The sequence below is a fragment of the Ahaetulla prasina genome, chromosome 1 (assembly GCF_028640845.1).
Source record: "Ahaetulla prasina isolate Xishuangbanna chromosome 1, ASM2864084v1, whole genome shotgun sequence".
NCBI lineage: Eukaryota > Metazoa > Chordata > Lepidosauria > Squamata > Colubridae > Ahaetulla > Ahaetulla prasina.
The window spans coordinates 254,021,454-254,042,153 of NC_080539.1; the positions used below are offsets into that span (position 1 = coordinate 254,021,454).

A 20,700-nucleotide genomic window follows, 5' to 3' on the forward strand; every position below is an offset into this window, starting at 1 on the left:
GTTGGTTTTGCTGAAATGAACCAGGTGCAGAGTCAGAAATAGAAAAAAAACCATACCGAAGTATAAAGTTGCTAAGATTTAAACTGCTGTTTAAACTGCTGTTAAACTAAGATTTGTAGTTTTTGAAGCAGAGGCCTTTGTAGATCTTCATACTTCATTTCAAAAACAACCCACAACAGAAGGCTCCATGCAAGGGATACCCTAGCAATTCTGGAAACTGAGGTTCACATATCTTAAAGATATTGGGACGCGGTGGCTCAGTGGCTAAAATGGTGAGCTTGTCAATTGAAAGGTCGGCAGTTCAGCAGTTCGAATCCCTAGTGCTGCGTAACGGGGTGAGCTCCTGTTACTTGCCAACCTAGCAGTTTGAAGGCACATAAAAAAAATGCAAGTAGAAAAATAGGGACCGCCTTTGGTGAGAAAGTAACAGCGTTCCATGCGCCTTTGGTGTTGAGTCATGCCGGCCACATGACCACGGAGACGTCTTCAGACAGCGCTGGTTCTTTGGCTTTGAAATGGAGATGAGCACCGCCCCCTAGAGTCGGGAACAACTAGCACATATGTATGAGGGGAACCTTTACCTTTACCTATCTTAAAGATGCCATTGTTGAGAAACACTGCCCCATATGATGAGGGGATCATCCAAAAGAAATATGTTTCTGTGCTTAACCTGAAGTCATGTGCAGGACCTAGTGAGAGATGGAAATGAGAGAAGTGATAGAAAGGAGCAGCGATAGGGTTGAAAACTGCCATGGAAATATCTTTTAGTCACATTTCATTTCAAAAGAGGCACTTTTTCAAAAATGAGGAAATTAGCAGAAAGGAAGTAAGAAACATTAAGTCAACGTAACGTGAATTAAGAAAGCATGATGCAAATCAGGGAAGTCTAGGAGATCAGCAGCATGTTTGACAAGCAATGTCGAGAAAACTCTTAGACACATGGAAACACTCAAAGATCCATTTCAGAAAATGGAAATTTGGTGAAATGCAGATAACAAAAAACAGAGTATAGGTATGAAAAAAAAGAAAGGCAAATTGGCAATAAGGATTTTTTAAAAAAATGATTTTGAAGAACTTGTTCACGTATTCATGAATCATAATGACTTCATCATTTCATTAAATAACTCAGAGGCAGAAACAGTCAAACAAGGCATTTGGACTGTTGGATACCAATGGCTTACTAAAGGCGGGGGGGGGAGATAATTGCATTTTATTCATTATAGAAAGCACAGGATAGATATTTGTGGGAGTCTGAGAACCTGAGGCTGGAATCATGAATCACACTAAACTAAATCCTGGCTGGATTAGCAGAAATACTAAACCATAAACCATGGGTTAAACCCAAATGCTAGGTTCATACCACATACTGTACTTAACAAAAATGAAGCAAACCATGCATATATGAATTATTAAGACAAATATTAGTGACAAAGGTAAAAATAACTTTTTTAATATATTTAAAAACAAGCAAATAATGACATCTATATCTGAGTTCACACTTCATTCAAATGTGAAGTTGCTAATTTTCTAATTATCTTTCACAGGCCTTAAAATTTAACTTGTCGCTAGCTTGCTGTCTTCATTTTTTTAAAGTCTTTTCCCCCAAAATGATATAAGAAGATTGAGAAGTAGCATAAAATTGGGAACTTCATTCATTTATGACTTTGCAGTTAATAATAAATTGTACAACCATACCTGAAATATTTATGTGCAGATCAGTTTAAATCTACATCGTACTCAGTTGCTGAAATTCTAATTTCAGACTTTCCCATTAATGATCATGGTAGGAACAGAATGTTGGGCCATTTTATCTTGTTCTAAATGAGTACCATAGCTGATTTCTAGAAAATGCTAATGAAACTCAACAGCCATTTGTCTGAAGTGTTATAGGGTCTCCTGCTTGAGCAGCAGGTTGGACTAGAAGACCTCTAAGATCCCTTCCAAATCTGTTATTCTGGTTTTTTGGTTTTTTTTTACTTTGGAAGCCATGTGCTGGGGCATAATTCTCCGTTCTAGTTTTATCCTCAGACATAACTATGCAATAGTCCACTAGTAATTGCATCACTCTTATGCCTGCAACTGACCTGCACAACCTCTTCCCCCTATTCAGCTATTATGATTTGTAAACCATGGGTTATGGATGACCATGGGATTATATAATATGCAAGAGTAACAGCAGTTACCTTCTAAAACTAATTGGCTTATTGGATCAAGACTCCCAGAAACTCATAACTTCATGAGGACATTCATGAAGCTACTTAAGAGTATTGGCTGTAATACTTGAAAACTATCTAAATAAATGCTAAACTAAGTGTTCTACTTGTAATCTTTTTAAGGATGTTCTGGCTAAGTTCATACATTACAAAAGCCACACCCATATACCCCTTATTTATGGTCTTGTCCATAATTGACTGGGTTTACACAACATGCTAAAGCCAAACCAAACCAATCACTTTATGACATGTGTCCTTGAATGCACCAAGATAGCCTGCTAGCCCTTTCTAGAGGAAATGTCCTCCTAAATTTTCATCTTCATCTCATCCCTCACCTACTCCTTAGCCGTTCCAGTTTTAAAGTAGTATTTTCTGTCTTCTCTTGGCACAAGCCTGCCAAAGAAATAATTTCTGACACTTTGTGCACAATATTGGTGCTGGCACCTATCAGGAATATTTTAAGTGCAAATAGAATAAAGGGGCTTCAAGACTTTGCAGAAACTTGAGAAATTCAACAGAGGGAGTTACGTGAAAACTCAGATCAAGGACAAGTGAACATGCTTGCGCAGTGAAATAAGAAAAGGAGGAACTAGTGCTGTATTTGCTACATGAGAAGAGATTTAATATGTATAATTGAATAGGAATAAAAATCACATATGTATCATAGCATTTTGCTACATGTTTGCAACCGAGGATCATAAAGTGCAAACTGAATATACACAGATGAATGATTGTGAGACGTGGAGTTTTTTACCATGCTGATACTTCTGTTCATAGAAATGGTTTCCGTTAGTGGTGGGATTCAATTTTTTTTACTACCGGTTCTGTGGGCGTGTCTTGGTGGGCGTGGCATGGCTTGGTGGGCATGACAGGGGAAGGATACTGTAAAATCTCCATTCCCACCCCAGTCTAGGGGAAGGTTACTGAAAAATCCCCATTTCCTCCCAATCAGCTGGGACTTGGGAGGCAGAGAATAGATGGGGGCGGGGCCTGTCAGAATTTTTACTACTGGTTCTCCGAACTACTCAAAATTTCCGCTACTGGTTCTCCAGAACTGGTCAGAACCTGCTGAATACCATCTCTGGTTTCCATATAAAAGCCTGTAGCATACAGGTTGCATTTCCAGATCAAATTTATAGTTGTGAAATGTCATTTACTGAATTATCTTCCGAGTTCACAAAGTCCTCTCAAAACAAAGTTAACAACAATAATTTTTTAATCACTATGCAAAAGCATTTACTTGATGTAAGGCTAAGCCATCTTTTTAAAATAAGTTGCGAGATCAGAATACAATAAGCAGTTTGCAGTCACAGCTTGTTATTGTTTACCTATATTATCTTTCTTTTTTGTGCATGATAGAATATTCTGCAGGCTGAGCCATGACTATTCTTTTATCCCCACCCTCTTGATTTACGGGAATTCTGATTGAGAGGAGAATCAATCATCTTTAATTTTTAACTGATTACGTTTAAAGCCAACCAATGGACTGTTCATAGTTCTCTAGATTTCACTCCCTCTTGTGCCATTCTCTCAAGGTAAGGCAATATATGTCACAACTGTTTGATTCTATTATCTACAGAAGTTTGCAGAAAGTTGCTTCTTGTTTTTCTTCCATTCAGAGAACTTCCTGTCTCCCCTCCTTGTTTGAAAAAAATCTCTTTATTTCACCATATTTTTCTGATTGCTTCTTTTCAGCAAGATTTGCGGGAGTAATGGAATTCCCCCAAAGAGAGTGAAACTAAGTTGTGCTTAATCACGTGATCAGAGATTGCGAAAAATGGGAGAGAGGAACTTGCCAACAGCCAGAGAAGAACAACAAGGAGTTACTTGAGACAGGGAGGTAATAAGTGGCTGCTCTTCAGAATTCCTCCAGCAAGAAATTGTTTTGATACTTTTCAAGGAAGGAGATCTGAGAAATAGGAGAGAGGCCTCTACCTTTGGCTGGGATTAAAAACGAGAGTCATTTATTTGGTAGGCTTTCTGCCACCATGAAGACCTGGCTGATCCTTCTGTGTTTGGCCATTATGACCATATCAAGTCTCCAGCAGGTGAGTGCCTGTTATTTACCTTATTAAGAGCAAATGGAGAAGATTTAAACTTTTATTAGATTTCTAAGAGTATGCAGCACCCTAATATTGGTTGTTGGGATAAAATTAGAGAGATCACAATCACAAGAGAAAGCCAAGGTCATGAGGGCAAATATCTGAGAATGAAGTACTGCTGATGAGGTTGATCATGCAGCTAGAGGCTGGCATCTGCCCTGCTTTTTTTTGGCCCCCATAAGCTGGTATAGGAAACCCCCTTCTGGGCACCACCATCCATTCCCATTTTTCAGCAGGGCTATAGAAGAGGATGGACAATAAGAATCTGACTTTGTCATTGGCATCTATCAATGTAATGCCTTACCAATGCTTTTATAATGCTTGTTGGGTTTTATATATGTTCCTACTACGTTCAGCTTTAGTGATGAAAGTTCTAGCCTTGTAGTGCTCAGAAGATAGTTTGAAACAGGAGAGAAAACGGCATTCTGGCAGCTTATGTGTTGCTAATTCTGTCACCAATAAATGCTTTGCAGGAGTGTGTATGTGGGGATGGGGTGTATTCTTCTGACTATGAGGTCTTCTTATGACCATTTTCTGGTTATTAGTTCTTGTAGTGTGTGAAGGTTCTTTGCTTTCCAAGGACTGGATATGCCACAGCATATCAAATCTGTACATAATGCTTTACTGCACCACACACTTTCCCCAACAACAGGCTATATTATTCTAGGTCAACTCTAGTACCCATCTAGGACTTGCGAGTGGCTGCTGCTACTCCGTCCTTTATGCTCAGTCTTTCAATACTCAATCCTATAATGTTCAGTTCAAACAAAAGTCTTAAAATGTATAAAGTAGCAAACAATCATTAACTTTTTCCGAAAGGTTCTCAGTGGTTGGGATGAGGTGCTGTTTCAGTGTGGTTGCTCCTTTTCTGGTGGCTACTGAGCTCCCAGCAAAGTTCCAACCTCCAGGCAGGAGTCTCATCAAGCATATTCTGCCCCAGGGTAGCTTGTGATTCTGGCAATTGAACCCTCTTGCCTGCTTGTAATAGCTACCGTTTCCAGATGATGCCTCTGTTGGTACACCATTCAGTTATCACTTTTTCTCTTACACCCCCACTCCCCCACCTTAGTGTTTGCTTTGGTAAGGTAAGGGCCTGGGTCAGGTGAAGCTGCCCCTAGACATCAGCACACCCTTAAAATGCCAGAGTGTGGCTCCATTATCACAAGAAGCTGGACACACCAGCTTGGATGCTTGTGATTAAAGTTGGGAGTGAATGTATGATTGCATAATAAGTGGTGGTGGAAGCATTTTTGTCTGGCTGCAGCTCTTTTCCAGAGCACAGAACAGCAACCCCAACTTCACTCCCTGATGGGGCAAGGGATTAGGCACCCGTTTTGCCTATTCCGTTATCAGTCATTGCCAGCACTGAATTTCCTTTGCAGCACTTGTCCCTGCAAAAATAGTTATTGATCTGAACGTTCCCCCTCCCCACTTCCATCCAGAGTCCTCCTCTGTGAAGTCACAAACATGGAGGTAAGTTGTGGGGTAAGTGGGAAAGAGCACCCTGATGGTTCTCATGAGCCCGCCTCCATGCCTGTCACTTCTTCCAAACACAGGTCTAATTACTGTTGAAAGAGCACTAAACTTATGTCCAAAACTAGCCTGGATGACAGGTTGAAAATGTGAAGAAGCGCATATTATGAAACTGGAGGGGCACCTCCATATTTATAAACCGTTAGGCAACTAGACAGCTGGCTAAACCCATTGCTCAAAGCAGGGGTCTCTAACCTTGGCCACTTTAAGCCTGGTGGACTTCAACTCCCAGAATTCCCCTGGCTCAAAGCACTCGCCTTTATTTGCCCAACCCATCCAATCATACATTAGAGCAGAGGTTTCCAACCTTGGCAACTTTCAGTCCGGCGGACTTCAATTCCCAGAATCCCCTCTCAGTTCTGGGAGTTGAAGTCCACCAGTCTGAAAGTTGCCAAGGTTGGAGAACTCTGCATTAGGCAGAGCAATTGCTAGATGATCTCCCTCTAGCAGATTGTATTTAATGATAGGGGAAATAACACCAGAAAAATGCACCAATTGCTTTCTTTAATTTGCCTTCATTAAAACTATTAAGAACGGCAACACATACTAGCCTTGCATTGCAGCTCAACAGGGCTCTGATATCAGGGCAGTGTCGTTTATATCAGCACATTCTTCTCCTGCCAACTCATGGACTGGAGAAATGCACGTTAACATGCCCAAGAGAAACAGTCCCTAGTTAACTCCCTAGAGAGGAGCCAAGAAGCCAATAGGATTCCTAGTTCAGGTCCTTTGTGACCTGACACTGCCACCTCGTGGTTCAAATCAGATTTTCAATGTCTTCTAGGACAGTGCAAAAGAATAACAGAACAGAATATTTATCTGAAAGAAGAGTGTCTGAATTTAAAATCATCCTGTCCATGAATGAAGAGTGAGCAAGCAAACCTCAGACTATTGTCAGCAAATCTAAGTCTGTCTTTTAAGGATAAATTATTAGGGTGGAATAATATTCTTTCTTCAGGTATTGAAGTTTTGAATGTTGACTGTTAAAAATTGTTGAATTATCAATTTGTTAACCAAATCAGGAAGAAGTGTTGATATAAGAAATGCATGGTTAGTATTTAGAGTTTAAAAGGAAGAATATGCATTTAAATAACACGGATGTATTTCTCCATCACACCTTACATCAAGGTTGCATCCAGAAGAGAAACAATTAATGAGAGGACTGAAGAACTGAAAGTAGTCAAATGCCAGGATGAAACCAGATGGCAGAGGTTCTGGTCATGGTTTTTGAGAAAGGAAAAGGTGTGATTCAAAATCCAGATCACAATTGTGTTAATTCTATCAGCTAACACAATTTTGTTAATTCTCCAAAAGCATGTCCTCTAACTTTTCCTCCAAACTTTGAGCTAAAAATTAACATAATACAACTAACCTCCCTTAAATCAGAAAGAAAATGTATTGTTTATGATGAAAGCAGACCATATTGATTTATCTAATGAGGATTTATTTTTCTAAGACACCTTGCATCAAAGAAGATAATAGAAATGATATAACACCCACTCCCTTTCAAGACACTGAGAGAAGTGAAGAAACTGTGAATCCAGATACTGGTATCAACTTTGACAATGACGGACAGTTTGGGGAGAAGAACTTGGATTATCAGGTGTGTTGGCTAATGGAGACCAGAAAGAGGAATTTTTAACTCAGCTTTCTTTTGCACTGAAAGTAATAGTGAATTTATTTTAAAAATTTAGCTATTTTACTATCTTAGGCATTCCTAGCCAGCAGCATTTTCATTCTGTTTTAGAAACATTATTGATAAGTTTCAAACTATTAACCATATGGTCATGAAGAAATAAAAGAAAAAAATTATTTATGTGCTCTGGTCAGCATGCAGGAGAAAATATGTATTTTCTACATCTCAGAATCAAAAATTTAGAAAGAGTCGTTTAAGGTAAAATGTGTAATCTGCTCATAGCAATAATCAGTGTCCAGAATTGTCTAATTCTGCAAATCCATTCTCCTGAGACTTTTCTCAAAAGAAAGCAATGAAAGCAATGTAGCAGGCTGTCAGCCTCTTGAAAAACCTAACTTGTACTGAACTTAAACTTCTAATTTATTTTGTTTTGTTTTAAGGAACGAAGTATTGAAGTTTAATCTTTTAGAGTTCCTTTTATATGAAATGTCTTCCAAAACTGATTATATGTCAAACCCATCTAAATTGCAAAATGTGAAAACATTTAATTGTGACTACTATGCAATATAGTGCTGAATATGCTTATTTCTAATTTAAAACCTAGGTATTTGGAGTCAGAAAAAGTGCCAATCATTTTTGCTTTTACTGATACATAATTCATATGTGTATAAATGTAATCCACTATTACAATATCAACATTTTATAGGTGACTTCAGATGAGATTACACAAGGACCAATACACAATGAAAATGGAGAAAATGGAGAAGATGATATCGATCCGGAACTTTCAAATGGCAAAAAAGAATCTGCTGAGGTTCCAACAGAAGTACCAACCACAATAAATACTACCCCCATTCCCACAGTGTCTGACACCAGTTGTCCACCCAATTCATGCTCACAGCGCTGGAAACCATGGCCTTCATGTGCTCAATCCACTCCAGAAGATGAACAGAAGCTGGCTGAGGCTCTATCCAGATTTTCGCTTGGGTTCTATAAAATAGCCGTCCAGAAAAATGATGGTAACATGGTTTTCTCCCCCCTTAGCATCATAACAACGCTTTCCAATCTCCTATTAGGTAAGAATACACCACTGGGGCCTCTGCATCATTTTTTTCCCCTTACCTGGAGGATCTGAAGTGCAGTGTGAGTGGGTCTCTTGCTATGTAGACTTCCACAAATGTGTAAGCTCCTTGATTTATGTTTGCATGAAAGGCTCCCTTGTATGCTACACTTCAATATAAAAAGATATTCATAATTTCTTAGATATTATGTTTCTCTAAAAAAGTAAGTTGTGAAACATCCCTCCTGTCATACGCATCCAGCAGTGAAATCCACTTATCTTCGCTACCAGTTTGGGTGCGCTCCTGCGCGGGAGCACCTCTTCTGTGCATATGCAGAACCTTCTGCGCATGCGCAGATGGTTAAAAAATGGGATGTAATAATGTCCCAGTGGGTGGGCGGAGCCCCCCACCGCCAGCGCTACCGGTTCGGCAAGCCGGATAGAACCGGAGGGATTTCACCGCTGTACGCAACCCTGTTTCAAATAGCACTGTTAATATAGTAGACACATTTCTATCTTCCAAACTCATTCTTGCTATGAGAAAGTTATAGTACTAAACTACAGGCATCTTCATTTAAATTAAGTAAAAAGTTCCTATCTTTCTAGAAATGAGTCAGATTCACTTAGGAATCATTGGCAACCTAAATAAAGCTTTGGACAGATTTTTCCAGCATTTGCTCAGAATATATTTGTCTCTATATTGTGTCAGTGGCTCAGTGCCACTGTCTTGTGGCTCAGTGCCTAAAATGCTGAGCTTGCCGATCGAAAGGTCTGCAGTTCAGCAGTTCGAATCCCTAGTGCCGCATAACGGGATGATCTCCCTTTACTTGTCCCAGCTTCTGCCAACCTAGCCGTTCGAAAGCACATAAAAAATGCAAATAGAAAAATAGGGACTAACTTTGGTGGGAAGGTAACAGTGTTCTGTGCGCCTTTGGTGTTTAGTCATGCTGGCCACATGACCACAGAGACATCTTCGGACAACTCTGGCTCTTCGGCTTTGAATCAGAGATGAGCAGTGCCCCCTAGAGTCGGGAATGATTAGCACACATGTTCCAGGGGAACCTTTACCTTTACCTTATATATTGTGTCAGGCAGTTAAGCACAATCTATTATTCTGATTACTATTGCTGAAAATCCCTGGGGACACAATTCATTTTTCACTAAAAGGTTTTGCTCCAATAATCAAATTCCAGCCTTCCTTTGATCCAATCTGTTTCACCATTTTTGTCTAATTTCTTTCCTTCCATGAGGTCTTCAGAACAATGAGTCAGTACTGCAAGCTCTTGTTCTCTGGTCTAAGGAGTTTTCTGCTCTTCAGAAAACGAACAGTCAGATATCACCAGATATCTTGGGCTACAGCACCAACAATTTATGCCTGTTGGCCATACCAGCTGAAGCTGATATGTTAAGGTCCGAAATATCTTAGGGCATTCAAATGTCTTACTATATCTGAGAAGAAACAATTGCCGTACTTTCACTTAATCCACATCTCAAATGCTGGTAACAACAAGCTGGGAAACCGGTCGCATTGTCACACTAAATCATCCAGTGGTTAGTGATTGATGTCACACGAGTTTAACATTCTCTTTGCTGGGAATTGTGTTAATATAGCTGGAAAATGTATCCTCTACCTGATTAACAAAAAGAAACACCAGTGCTGGTGTTATCCATACAATGTGAACATTCAAATGTGGTTTTGCAACATGAAAGTTCATTAAAGTGAAGGGTAAGATTAATGAAGAGATAGACCTTTGTCTAGACCAGGGGTCTTCAACCTTGGCAACTTTAAGCCTGGCGGACTTCAACTCCCAGAATTCCCCAGCCAGCTTTGCTTTGCTGGCTGGGGAATTCTGGGAATTGAAGTCCGCCAGGCTCAAAGTTGCCAAGATTGAAGACCCCTGGTCTAGCTCTCAGAATCAAGCCCATGAGTTATACTTGGCAGCCATGAAAAGTAATTGTCATAGCAAAGGCACTGTTATAAAATCCAAGAATTTGGGAGTTCAATGATTAGTTGAAGTAGGTTGCAGGAAAAAAATTCTGTGTTTTTGCACAATGACATATAACTCCTCCATACGCATATCTTCGCCATTCAGGAGCCTGTGATGAAACCAAAGATCGTCTTGAGAGTTTGCTGTTCTATCCTAAAGAATTTGCATGTGTGCATAGAGCCTTGAAAGTATTTGGGAAATCCAAAGCCCTGACTTCAGCCAATGCAATTTTTTACCAACCGGGTGAGTAACAATTGGTTTATTCTACTAAAGGCCTGATTTTTAAAAGTCACCATTTCCCCAAATGGAAAGGAAAAATCTTGCAACACAACTGAAGTCTGGCTTCTGCTGGAAATTACACTTGAGGCTCTCTCCAATCTATCAATAGATTAATGCTCAAATCCAAAAATTATTTACTTCAGATTGTACAATTACATTCTGCAGAAGTATAAGATATGTTCTGCCAGATGTTCAGTCTCATCACTAGGTTAAACTCTAGACCAGTCTACCTTAAGGAAGATTCCAAGATAAAATTGCAAAAGGACTTTTTTAGCCTGCTTTCAGTTTGATGAGCAAATGCTAGAATAGCCGTCCCTAACCTGTTACCCTTTGGGGCTGTAGTTCCTACAGTTGTTTTTTAAAGTTTGAAAAAAAATAACTTATTATAATTGGATTTTTAGCTAATAAATGTTACTAGCAATAGTTGTTTTTTTTACTATTCATATATTCCTACGGCCCTGCAAAAAGATTTGTGTGTGTAAGTATGTTATAAACAATTTTGAATTTGAACTTTTTAATATTATTATGACTATATTTTCTTTGCCCCTTTGACAGACTTACCGTATATACTCGAATATAAGCCGATCCGAGTATAAGCCGAGGTCCCCAATTTTACCCCAAAAACTGGGGTAAACTGGGGACTCGAGTATAAGCCGAGGGTGGGAAATGAGGCACCTACCGGTTGGGGAAACCCTCCCTCCCTCAGCCGAGAAGGCTGGCGGCTCCCCCGCCCCGCCCTCTCACTGCACCGGCAGGGCTTCCCCGCGCCGTCCGGTAAAATGTGAAAAAACAAAAAAAAAACAAACTCGAGTATAAGCCGTATATACTCGAGTATAAGCCGAGGGGCTTAAAAAAAAAAAAACTCGAGTATAAGCCGTATAGACCCGAGTATAAGCCGAGGGGACGTTTTTCAGCACAAAAAACGTGCTGAAAAACTCGGCTTATACTCGAGTATATACGGTAATCCAAAAATAATTTTAGCATGTTTTTAAAACATACAAATATAAAATATGGCAACAGAACAAAAATGAAGGCACAGTAATGTAAACTATTATGCTTCTCCTTTCTTCTTCTAGTGACATTTTTGGACTTATTATGATTGAACATTTTTGTTGCTGATTTTCCCTTCTTTGAGCACCTATAAATATACTTTTTACCTGGATCTATAAGCAGGATTCTATTTAATTGCTGTTTATAGATTTGAAGCTAAGGGAAGTTGATTATTCAGATCATTTCCCATAGTGCTAATCTATAAATACATATGAATTCATAGAACATAAAATTATATGTTTATATACTATATAATCTTTTTATATGATGTTGTGACAAAAAAATAAATAAATAAATAAATAAATAAATAAATAAATAAATAAATAAATAAATAAATAAATAAATATGGTTGGAAGGTACCTTGAAGGTCTTCTAGTCCAACCTCCTGCCCATTCTGGACAAATAGCTGTCCAGTCTCTTTTTGAAAACTTCCAGTGATGGACCACCAACAATTTCCAGACACAAGTCTGGAATATTGTAATGTCCTTCCTGTTAAAGACTACTTCAGCTTCAACTGCAATAATACAAGAGCAACCAACAGATTTAAACTTAATGTCAACCGCTCCAATTTGGATTGGAAAATATGACTTCTGTAACAGTTATCTGTGCTTGGAACGCATTACCTGACTCTGTGGTCTCTTCTCATAATCCAAAAAGCTTTAACCAAAAACTATCTACTGTTGACCTCACCCAATTCCTAAGAAGACTTTAAGGGGCGTGCATAAGAGCACAAATGTGCCTACCGTTCCTGTCCTATTGTTTCTTTTTCTTATATATATATATATGCTTATACTTCCTTGTTTCTCCTCATATTTATGTTTATATACTATATAATCTTTTTGTGTGATGCTTGTGTATATTGTTATGACAAAAATAAATAAATAAATAAATAAATAAATAAATAAATAAATAAATAAATAAATAAATAAATAAAGTCATTCCACTGATTAATTTTTCCTCACTGTCAAGAAGTTTCTCCTAGGTCGAATCTCTCTTAGATCTTACATCTGTTACTTCTTGTCCTGCCCTCAGGTGCTTTGAATAATAATTTGACTCCCCCTTCTCTGTGACAGCCCCTCAAATATGGAAGAATGCTATCGTATCACCCCCTAGTCCTTCTCTTTGCTAGACTAGGCATACCTAGTTCCCTCGTTCGTTCCACGTATGGTTTAGCCCCCAGACTCCTTATCATTTTTGTTGTTATTCTCTGCACTCTTTCTAGAGTCTCAACATTTCTTTTATATTGTGGTAAAACCAGAATTGGAAGCAGTATTATCACTTCAAGTGATCTTGAAATTAACCCTCTAATGATGCCACTTAGGCTCCATTTAGCCTTTTTGGCAGCTGCAGCACACTGCTGGCTCATACTTAAGTGATGGTCTACTAGGACACCTACATCAACTCTCACACTTGCTTGTCTAAATGGATAGGTGTTCTGTTACCACTTTCTTGACTGTTTTGAGTTTTATTTATGTTCTGTCTCCTACAATGCAACTTTTGGTAGGTTGGGCTATTGTTTCCTTTTGCACAGACACAAAGAATGAGTTAATGCTTTCCAGATAAGTACTTCTAAAGGAAATTCTATAGCTTACAAAGGAATTAATTATAATTCTCATGTAAGAACCTCCTTAAAAAGCACTCTTCTGGTCCCGTGAAGAAAATGAATTAATGACAGTATAACATATTCTCTGTAAATGAGCCACAGTTGGCAACCATCCATCTTTATCTTTTAAATGAATAGCAAACTGTAAAATCTTAGGAGAACAAGAATTATAATTATCTGTATTGTAAGTGGTACATGCCTGCTATTTCAATTTTTTTTAATCTACATTTTTGACACGCAGCGCTTAAGATGGGCAGTGGATTTCATAATCTAACAAGTACATTCTATCAAACCAATCTGAAGCCCCTTAGTAACAACACCTACCAGGCAGTGACTGATATCAACTCATGGGTGAGTGAACGTACTGGTAACAAGATCAAGAAACTCTTGGATGACCTAGATCCTGATACCCAAATGGTGCTCCTCAACGCTGTCTACTTCCACTGTAAGTAAAATATTTCTAGGGATTCTGCCCTTGACATCTAACTCTCTCTGATTTCCTGTAGAAGGAAAATGCTACAGAAAGGGGGGTCAAATAATCTAGAACTCACTCACTGCCATCATCATTTTCTCCGGGGGAAAATAATAATAATTGTATTCTTTGTACTGCGCATAATATGTTGCTGGATCTGGGATTAAGAATGGCAATCATTAAAGGATTAAAAATATAACAACCCAGTTATATTGTTATACAATTATTATGTTATTAAAACACATATAGAAATTCAACATTCAGATATTGGCATGTGTTGATTAGTTTGTGCAAGGCGATTGTAGCCGGCCTCAGTGTGGTGCCTCATGTCCCAGAGACAATATGATTGATCACACTTCATGACACCAAAGGCCTCATAAGGCAATTCCAGTATCTGAAGAGCCTTTTTCGCCAGTATTGCGTAAGATTCATCTGGTACTTCCAGTAGCTGAACTGCCAAATGAAATCTAGAGCAATATGAAGTGAAGCAAATGTCAGCCTTGCTTCCTGTTTGTAAGTGGAGAAGGAAGATTGCTTCTCAAAGGTATGATTTGTGTGAAGTTTTGTCGAAGCAAAGAAAACTTTTGAAGCTTTGTACAATCCATTGTTTATTTATTTATTTATTTATTTTATTAAATTTTTATACCGCCCTTCTCCCGAAGGACTCAGGGTGGTGTACAGCCAAAATAAAACATGACATATATACAAATTAAAACATTTAAAACCTAGCAAATTACAAAAAGGCTGATAATTAAAATTTAGTTTTAAAATTTTAGAAATATTAATAAAACCCCGAATTAAAATTTAACACTATTACGCCAGTCCCACTTGAATAAATAAGTGTGTTTTTAGCTCACGACGGAAGGTCCGAAGATCAGGCACTTGACGTAAGCCAGGGGGAAGTTCGTTCCAGAGCGTTGGTGCCCCCACAGAGAAGGTCCTACTCCTGGGGGCCGCCAGCCGACACTGTTTGGGGGACAGCACCCTGAGGAGAACCTCTCTGTGAGAGCGTACGGGTCGGTGGGAGGCATAAGGTAACAGCAGGCGGTCTCGTAAGTACCCGGGTCCTAAGCCATGGAGCGCTTTAAAGGTGGTAACCAAAATCTTGAAGCGCACCCGAAAAACCACAGGAAGCCAGTGCAGGCTACGGAGTAGTGGTGTTACGTGGATTGTTGAGTTACTTTTACAAAAATTCTAACAAAAGGAGAGAAACACCGGGGGGGGGGCTGTGACAATACTATTTTCCATGCTGTTTTAATTAGCTTCCTTAACTTGTTAAGGAATTTCCTTAAAGAATTAAGGTTCCCTCTTATCCAAGTTTTTTTTTAACTTTTCAGCCAAATGGAAAACTATATTTAGAAAAAAGAATACAATCCTTGAAGAATTCTACCTTCCTGGTCTCCCTTCCATCAAGGTACCCATGATGACCAGTAAGAAATATCCAGTGGCTTCCTACTTCGACTACAATTTGCAGGCTAAGGTAATGTGCACATGACGAGGACAGCCTCTTTCAAGTCCCTTTTATCTGATCCATGCTTTCTATGAAGTATTCACATTCCATGAATTCCTTGACAGGTAAGTTCTAACAAGGACCTAGGAAATAAGACTATTCTATCACAACATCTGCACTCTGGAATCCCTGGCTGGTTCCAACCTGCTGACATTTTGTAAAGCTTTTAAAAGGTGGCTATTTTCCCATAAGGGAGCTGGGAAGTTAATTGGTTCTGGGAAATTGATATGTCATCTGCTGATGTTTTATGTGGCATATATATATATATATATATATATATATATATATATATATATATATATATATATATATATATATATATATATATATATATATATATATATATATATATATATATATATATATAGTTCGGGTCTTTTCCCGTGTAAGATCTCACTCACCATCTTCAGGCTTTGGCTTTGTTCTTATGTGAGCAAACTTTGTTCTTATGTGAGCAAACTTTGTCTTTTCCCGTGTAAGATTGGAAGTATTTAGGCAACGTTTCGTTGAGATCTCACTCATCATCTTCAGGCTTCGGCTTTGTTCTTATGTGAGCAAAGTTTGCTCACATAAGAACAAAGTTTGCTCACATAAGAACAAACTTTGCTCACATAAGAACAAAGCCGAAGCCTGAAGATGATGAGTGAGATCTCATCGAAACGTTGCCTAAATACTTCCAATCTTACACGGGAAAAGACCTGAACATACCAAAACCTGCATACATATACCCGTGAAAACCTACGAATATATATACCGTATATACTCGAATATAAGCCGATCCGAGTATAAGCCGAGGTCCCCAATTTTACCCCAAAAAACTGGGGTAAACTGGGGACTCGAGTATAAGCCGAGGGAGGGAAATGAGGCAGCTACCGGTCAGGGAAAGCCTCCCTCCCTCAGCCGAGAAGGCTGGCGGCTCCCCCGCCCCGCCCTCTCACTGCACCGGCAGGGCTTCCCCGCGCTAATGCAAAAGCCCGCCAAGTTTGCACCATCCGGTATAATGTGAAAAAAAGAAAAAAAAAACTCGAGTATAAGCCGTATATACTCGAGTATAAGCCGAGGGGACGTTTTTCAGCACAAAAAACGTGCTGAAAAACTCGGCTTATACTCGAGTATATACGGTATATATATAATTAGTTATATTTGAATTTTTAATCCTTTTTAGCTGCTTAGAAATATAAAACAAAAATAAAAAGTAAGCATGGGGACAGCAACAAAGGCAATACATTTATATGCAAACCCCTCACTATTCTTTTCACTATTAATTTTTTAATTAATAAATTTTATTTATTTTGTCGAATATGTATTAAATAATATATATAAGTATAAGCATGAATTGAATACATAAAATGAATACAATTAAAGGGAACATTAGGACAGGGATGGTAGGCACACTGGTGCACTTATGCATGCCCCTTAAAGACTGCTTAGGAATGGGGTGAGGTCAACAGTAGCCAGTCTAAGGTTAAAATTTTGGGGGTTTGGGGATGAAACCACAGAGTCAGGTAGTGCATTCCAGGCATTGACCACTCTGTTGCTGAAGTCATATTTTCTGCAATCGAGTTTGGAGCAATTTACTTTAAGTTTGTATCTATTATGTGCTCGTGTATTGTTGTGGTTGAAGCTGGAGTAGTCACTGACAGGTAGGACTATTAAAGTAGTCATTGACAGGTAGGACTATTAAAGTGAAAAGAAAGGGAAATGAATGCTTTTCTAAGTCAAAGAGAATGAGAATTTGAGAGACAGAGTCACTAGAGGCTGATGGATATTTGCTTTGTCAGGTTGGCCGGTTTCAGCTGCATGACAATTTGAGTTTGGTGATCCTCATCCCTCGCTCCCAGTTCATAAGCCTCTCTGAGATAGAGGAACGTCTCACTGAAACAACCATCATGTCTGCCATGAACATCCTGGAGGCCTTGCCTTTGAAGCCAACAATAGTAACTCTACCAAAATTTAAGCTGGAATCATCTCAGGATCTTACCGAAATCATTGGAGAAATGGGTAAGAAAAATTAAGCAATTAAATCAGTGGGAACATTAGAGATGAGGACAATATATTTGCTTCTTTCAAGTCAATCAGGTCAATCAATTGTTGGGGGGGGATGATAAACATCCTCCGTGCCAATCCTAGGCATATTTAATTCACTTCAGTTATATGGCTTTATTCAGAGAAGAAATAGCCATCATCTCTTTTGCTCCTAGTGGGGTCTTTTGGCATCATCCAAAACAGATATTCTCAGGAAGGATACCTGGCACTGGCATTGCTCAAAAGTTACTGAAAATAAATCATTTTCTTTTCTCTTTCCCATATTTTCTTCTTCCTTGGAAAAGTGAAGCTAATTAGGGCTCACATCTCATCTCTGCTTCCGGGATTATAGGTAGTCCTCAATCTGTGACCAGATTTTCTGTGACTAAACAAAGCAGATGTTAAGTGAGTCTCCCCTGATTTTATAGCAGTTTTTGCCATGATTGTTAAGCAAATCTGTAACGTTGCTAATTGAATCACAAATCCAGCTCCCCCATTGACTTTTCTTGTTGGAAGCCAGCTGGGAAGTTTGCAAATAGTGATCACATGACCCTGGGATACTGCAACCATTATAAATACATTCATACCAAACACCCAAATTTTGATTTACATGACCATGGAAATGTTACAACAGTCATGAATGCAAGCACCGGTCATAAATCACTTTTTTCGGTGCTGTTGCAAATTCAAATGCTCAGTAAATGAATGGTTGTAAGTTGAGGACTACCTGTAACTTTGGAAGATAATGAGGAAATAGAAAAAAACACTCCTTGCTCTGTTTTCAGTGCAGTTCTCTTGAATGTTAGAAAATAATTAAGAGTTGGGGAAAGGAAAATGCTTTTGAGACTTTTAGGGTTGTTTTAATGTTAGTCATTTTGGCCTCCCTTGTGAGAGGATACTTAGAAAGATGGCTGTAAAAGAAAAAGAAGAAGAAAATAACAAGAAAAAAAAACTATATATCAAATGCATAAACATTAGGTAATAGAAGTTGACTGAATACAGTATTGAGCCTTTAATTAATGTTTAATTAAATAGGAATTATTCTAAATGGGAGACATTGCAGAATGGGATTGACTTGCCAATATGTGTCACAGAAAGACCTTTACAATGAGGGAGGACATTGCCAATTTTTAGAATTGTTGTTGTTGTTAGTTGCGAAGTTGTGTCCGACCCATCGTGACCCCATGGGCAACATTCCTCCAGGCCTTCCTATCCTCTACCATCCTCTGGAGTCCATTTAAGCTCACGCCTACTGCTTTAGTGACTCCATCCAGCCATCTCATTCTCTGTCTTCCTGTTCTTCTTTTGCCCTCAATCTTTCCCAGCATTAGGCTCTTCTCCAGTGAGTCCTTCCTTCTCATTAGGTGGCCAAAGTTTTTAGAGTAGTGTTTTACAAATAAATGTCATAATTCCTCTTTAAATAATTATGGGAAAGCAGCACACTTCAGCTATGTATAGGCAGGTAATATGGAAATTACCTGAACACGGTGTTTTGCAGATTTAGATCTATTTTAATTCCTTTTTTTCTTTCAAATGTTGAGCCATTTCTTATGCATTCTTTCAACGTTTCCTTTCAGATTTTGGCCTTTTCTTTGATGCCGATTTCTGTGGGATAACTCCGGATGAATCAGTAGCCGTGTCCAGTGCCAAGCACAAGGCTGTCCTAGAAGTCTCGGAGGAGGGAGTGGAGGCAGCTGCCACAACAGCCATCAATTTAGCACGTACAGCCACAGTCTTTGAAGTGCAACAGCCGTTCATCTTTTTGTTTTTGAGGGATCATAGGGTCCCAGTCTTTCTGGGACGTGTCACCAACCCACTGGCATCATAACTTTTCCATTTCCTCCCAACTTCCATTAATGGGACAAAGCCAGCTTGCAGATTGCCCTAGCTAGCTCAACCTGAAAAATATAATCAGGAGGCTTGTGGAACTGTGACTCCATGGAGCACATTTATTTAGTCTCTTCCATTAAAAGGTTCTTTTATCTTTTCAGGTTATCTTTTTTTAAAAAGATCTGTTCCTTGCTTCTGGGTGTGTTTTGTATATCCTTTTGCATCTATGAGCCCAAGAGAAATCCAAACTCATTTATGCCAGGCATGAAGTAAATGAGAGGGGCTCCACCATCTCTGTATGTTTTACCCCTTCTGTCCTTTTTGGTCTTCTAAGAAATAAAATATAATTGTATTGTCTCCTTGGACTGTTATTGCTGTATCTCAGACTAAGATTTGCTGGAGAGAATTTGGGGTAAAAGATTTTTGTCAGTACCCATTATCGTATAGCCAGGTCTACCCATGATGATCTCAGAGCTCACCAACTCTCAGTGTGCATGAGTATATGTGACCCTGACTAATTTGAAGATCTGAACCAATCTTCTGAATCTGAAATTGGAGCAAAGTTGAAGGCTCATCTAAAGCATTGTGGCTGCGAGCTTGTGGATGATTTGTGCTCTCACTGGAGGGAACCTCTGCCTTGCCTTGCCCCCTAAGCATAGGTGGTATTCAGCAGGTTCTGACCAGTTCTAGACAACCAGTAGTGGAAATTTTGAGTAGTTAGGAGAACCAGAAAATACTACCTCTGACTGGCCCTGCCCCCATCTATTCTCTGCTTCCCGAGTCCCAACTGATCGGGATGAAACGGGGATTTTACAGTAACCTTCCCCTGGAGTGGGGTGGGAATGGAGATCTTACAGTATCCTTCCCCTGTCACGCCTACCAAGCCCCGCCCACAGAACCGGTAGTAAAAAAAAATGAATCCCACCACTGCCCCTAAGACCTAGCTCTTCCCTCCCCAGCTGCCAGCTATTCCATTCCTGGAGCCTGAACTTGAAGTTTGCATTTATACCATTCTCTTTTCCCTATGCAACCTTCCGGGTAGCCTTCAGAGGCCACCCCAGGTAGACCACACTGAAGTAATCCAAATGGAAAATTACCAAGGCATGAGTGACTCGAGCACCATTGCAGTGGCCTAGGCTTTGACCTTCCCCCTCGCACCAACACCGAGGAAGTAGCTAGGAGGAAAGAGGAGAACCGCCATCCCACTCTGAATCCCCAAAGATCATCCAGAACAATATTGTGACTTGGGGCAGTTGCCCAGCCCACTTCACAGGGTTGTTGTTGTGGGGAAGATAGGATGAGGAAGGAAATCTGGGTATGTTCGCCACCTTGAATAGTTTATGAAAATGAAGGTGGCATACAGTGATGGTTTTCAAAAAAATTTACTACTGGTTCTGTG

The 20,700-nt window shown here is 39.3% G+C and overlaps 1 protein-coding gene across 2 annotated transcripts; it reads left to right on the forward strand.

Annotated features, from left to right (window-relative positions):
* The first annotated feature begins 3,963 nt into the window (after nt 1–3,963).
* On the forward strand, nt 3,964–19,658 carry SERPING1 (serpin family G member 1). Of its 2 annotated transcripts, XM_058196656.1 has the most exons (9): nt 3,967–4,261; nt 6,977–7,090; nt 7,305–7,451; nt 8,191–8,560; nt 10,638–10,775; nt 13,706–13,909; nt 15,274–15,416; nt 17,228–17,447; nt 19,049–19,658. In XM_058196656.1, exons 1-9 carry the CDS (start codon nt 4,202–4,204, stop codon nt 19,297–19,299), a joined length of 1,647 nt encoding a protein of 548 aa, XP_058052639.1. In that variant the 5' UTR covers nt 3,967–4,201; the 3' UTR covers nt 19,300–19,658. The 2 variants fall into 2 exon arrangements, with proteins under 2 accessions (XP_058052646.1, XP_058052639.1); XM_058196663.1 differs by lacking the exon at nt 6,977–7,090 and having other exon boundaries at nt 3,964–4,261.
* Nucleotides 19,659–20,700: the final 1,042 nt, after the last annotated feature.

Coding starts and splice junctions, on each gene's coding strand:
- SERPING1 (XM_058196656.1), top strand. CDS start 4,202: ATGAAGACCTGGCTGATCCTTCTGTGTTTGGCCATTATGACCATATCA. Junction 4,262..6,976: donor CCATATCAAGTCTCCAGCAG/GTGAGTGCCTGT, acceptor CCTTACATCAAG/GTTGCATCCAGAAGAGAAAC. Junction 8,561..10,637: donor GCTTTCCAATCTCCTATTAG/GTAAGAATACAC, acceptor TTCGCCATTCAG/GAGCCTGTGATGAAACCAAA.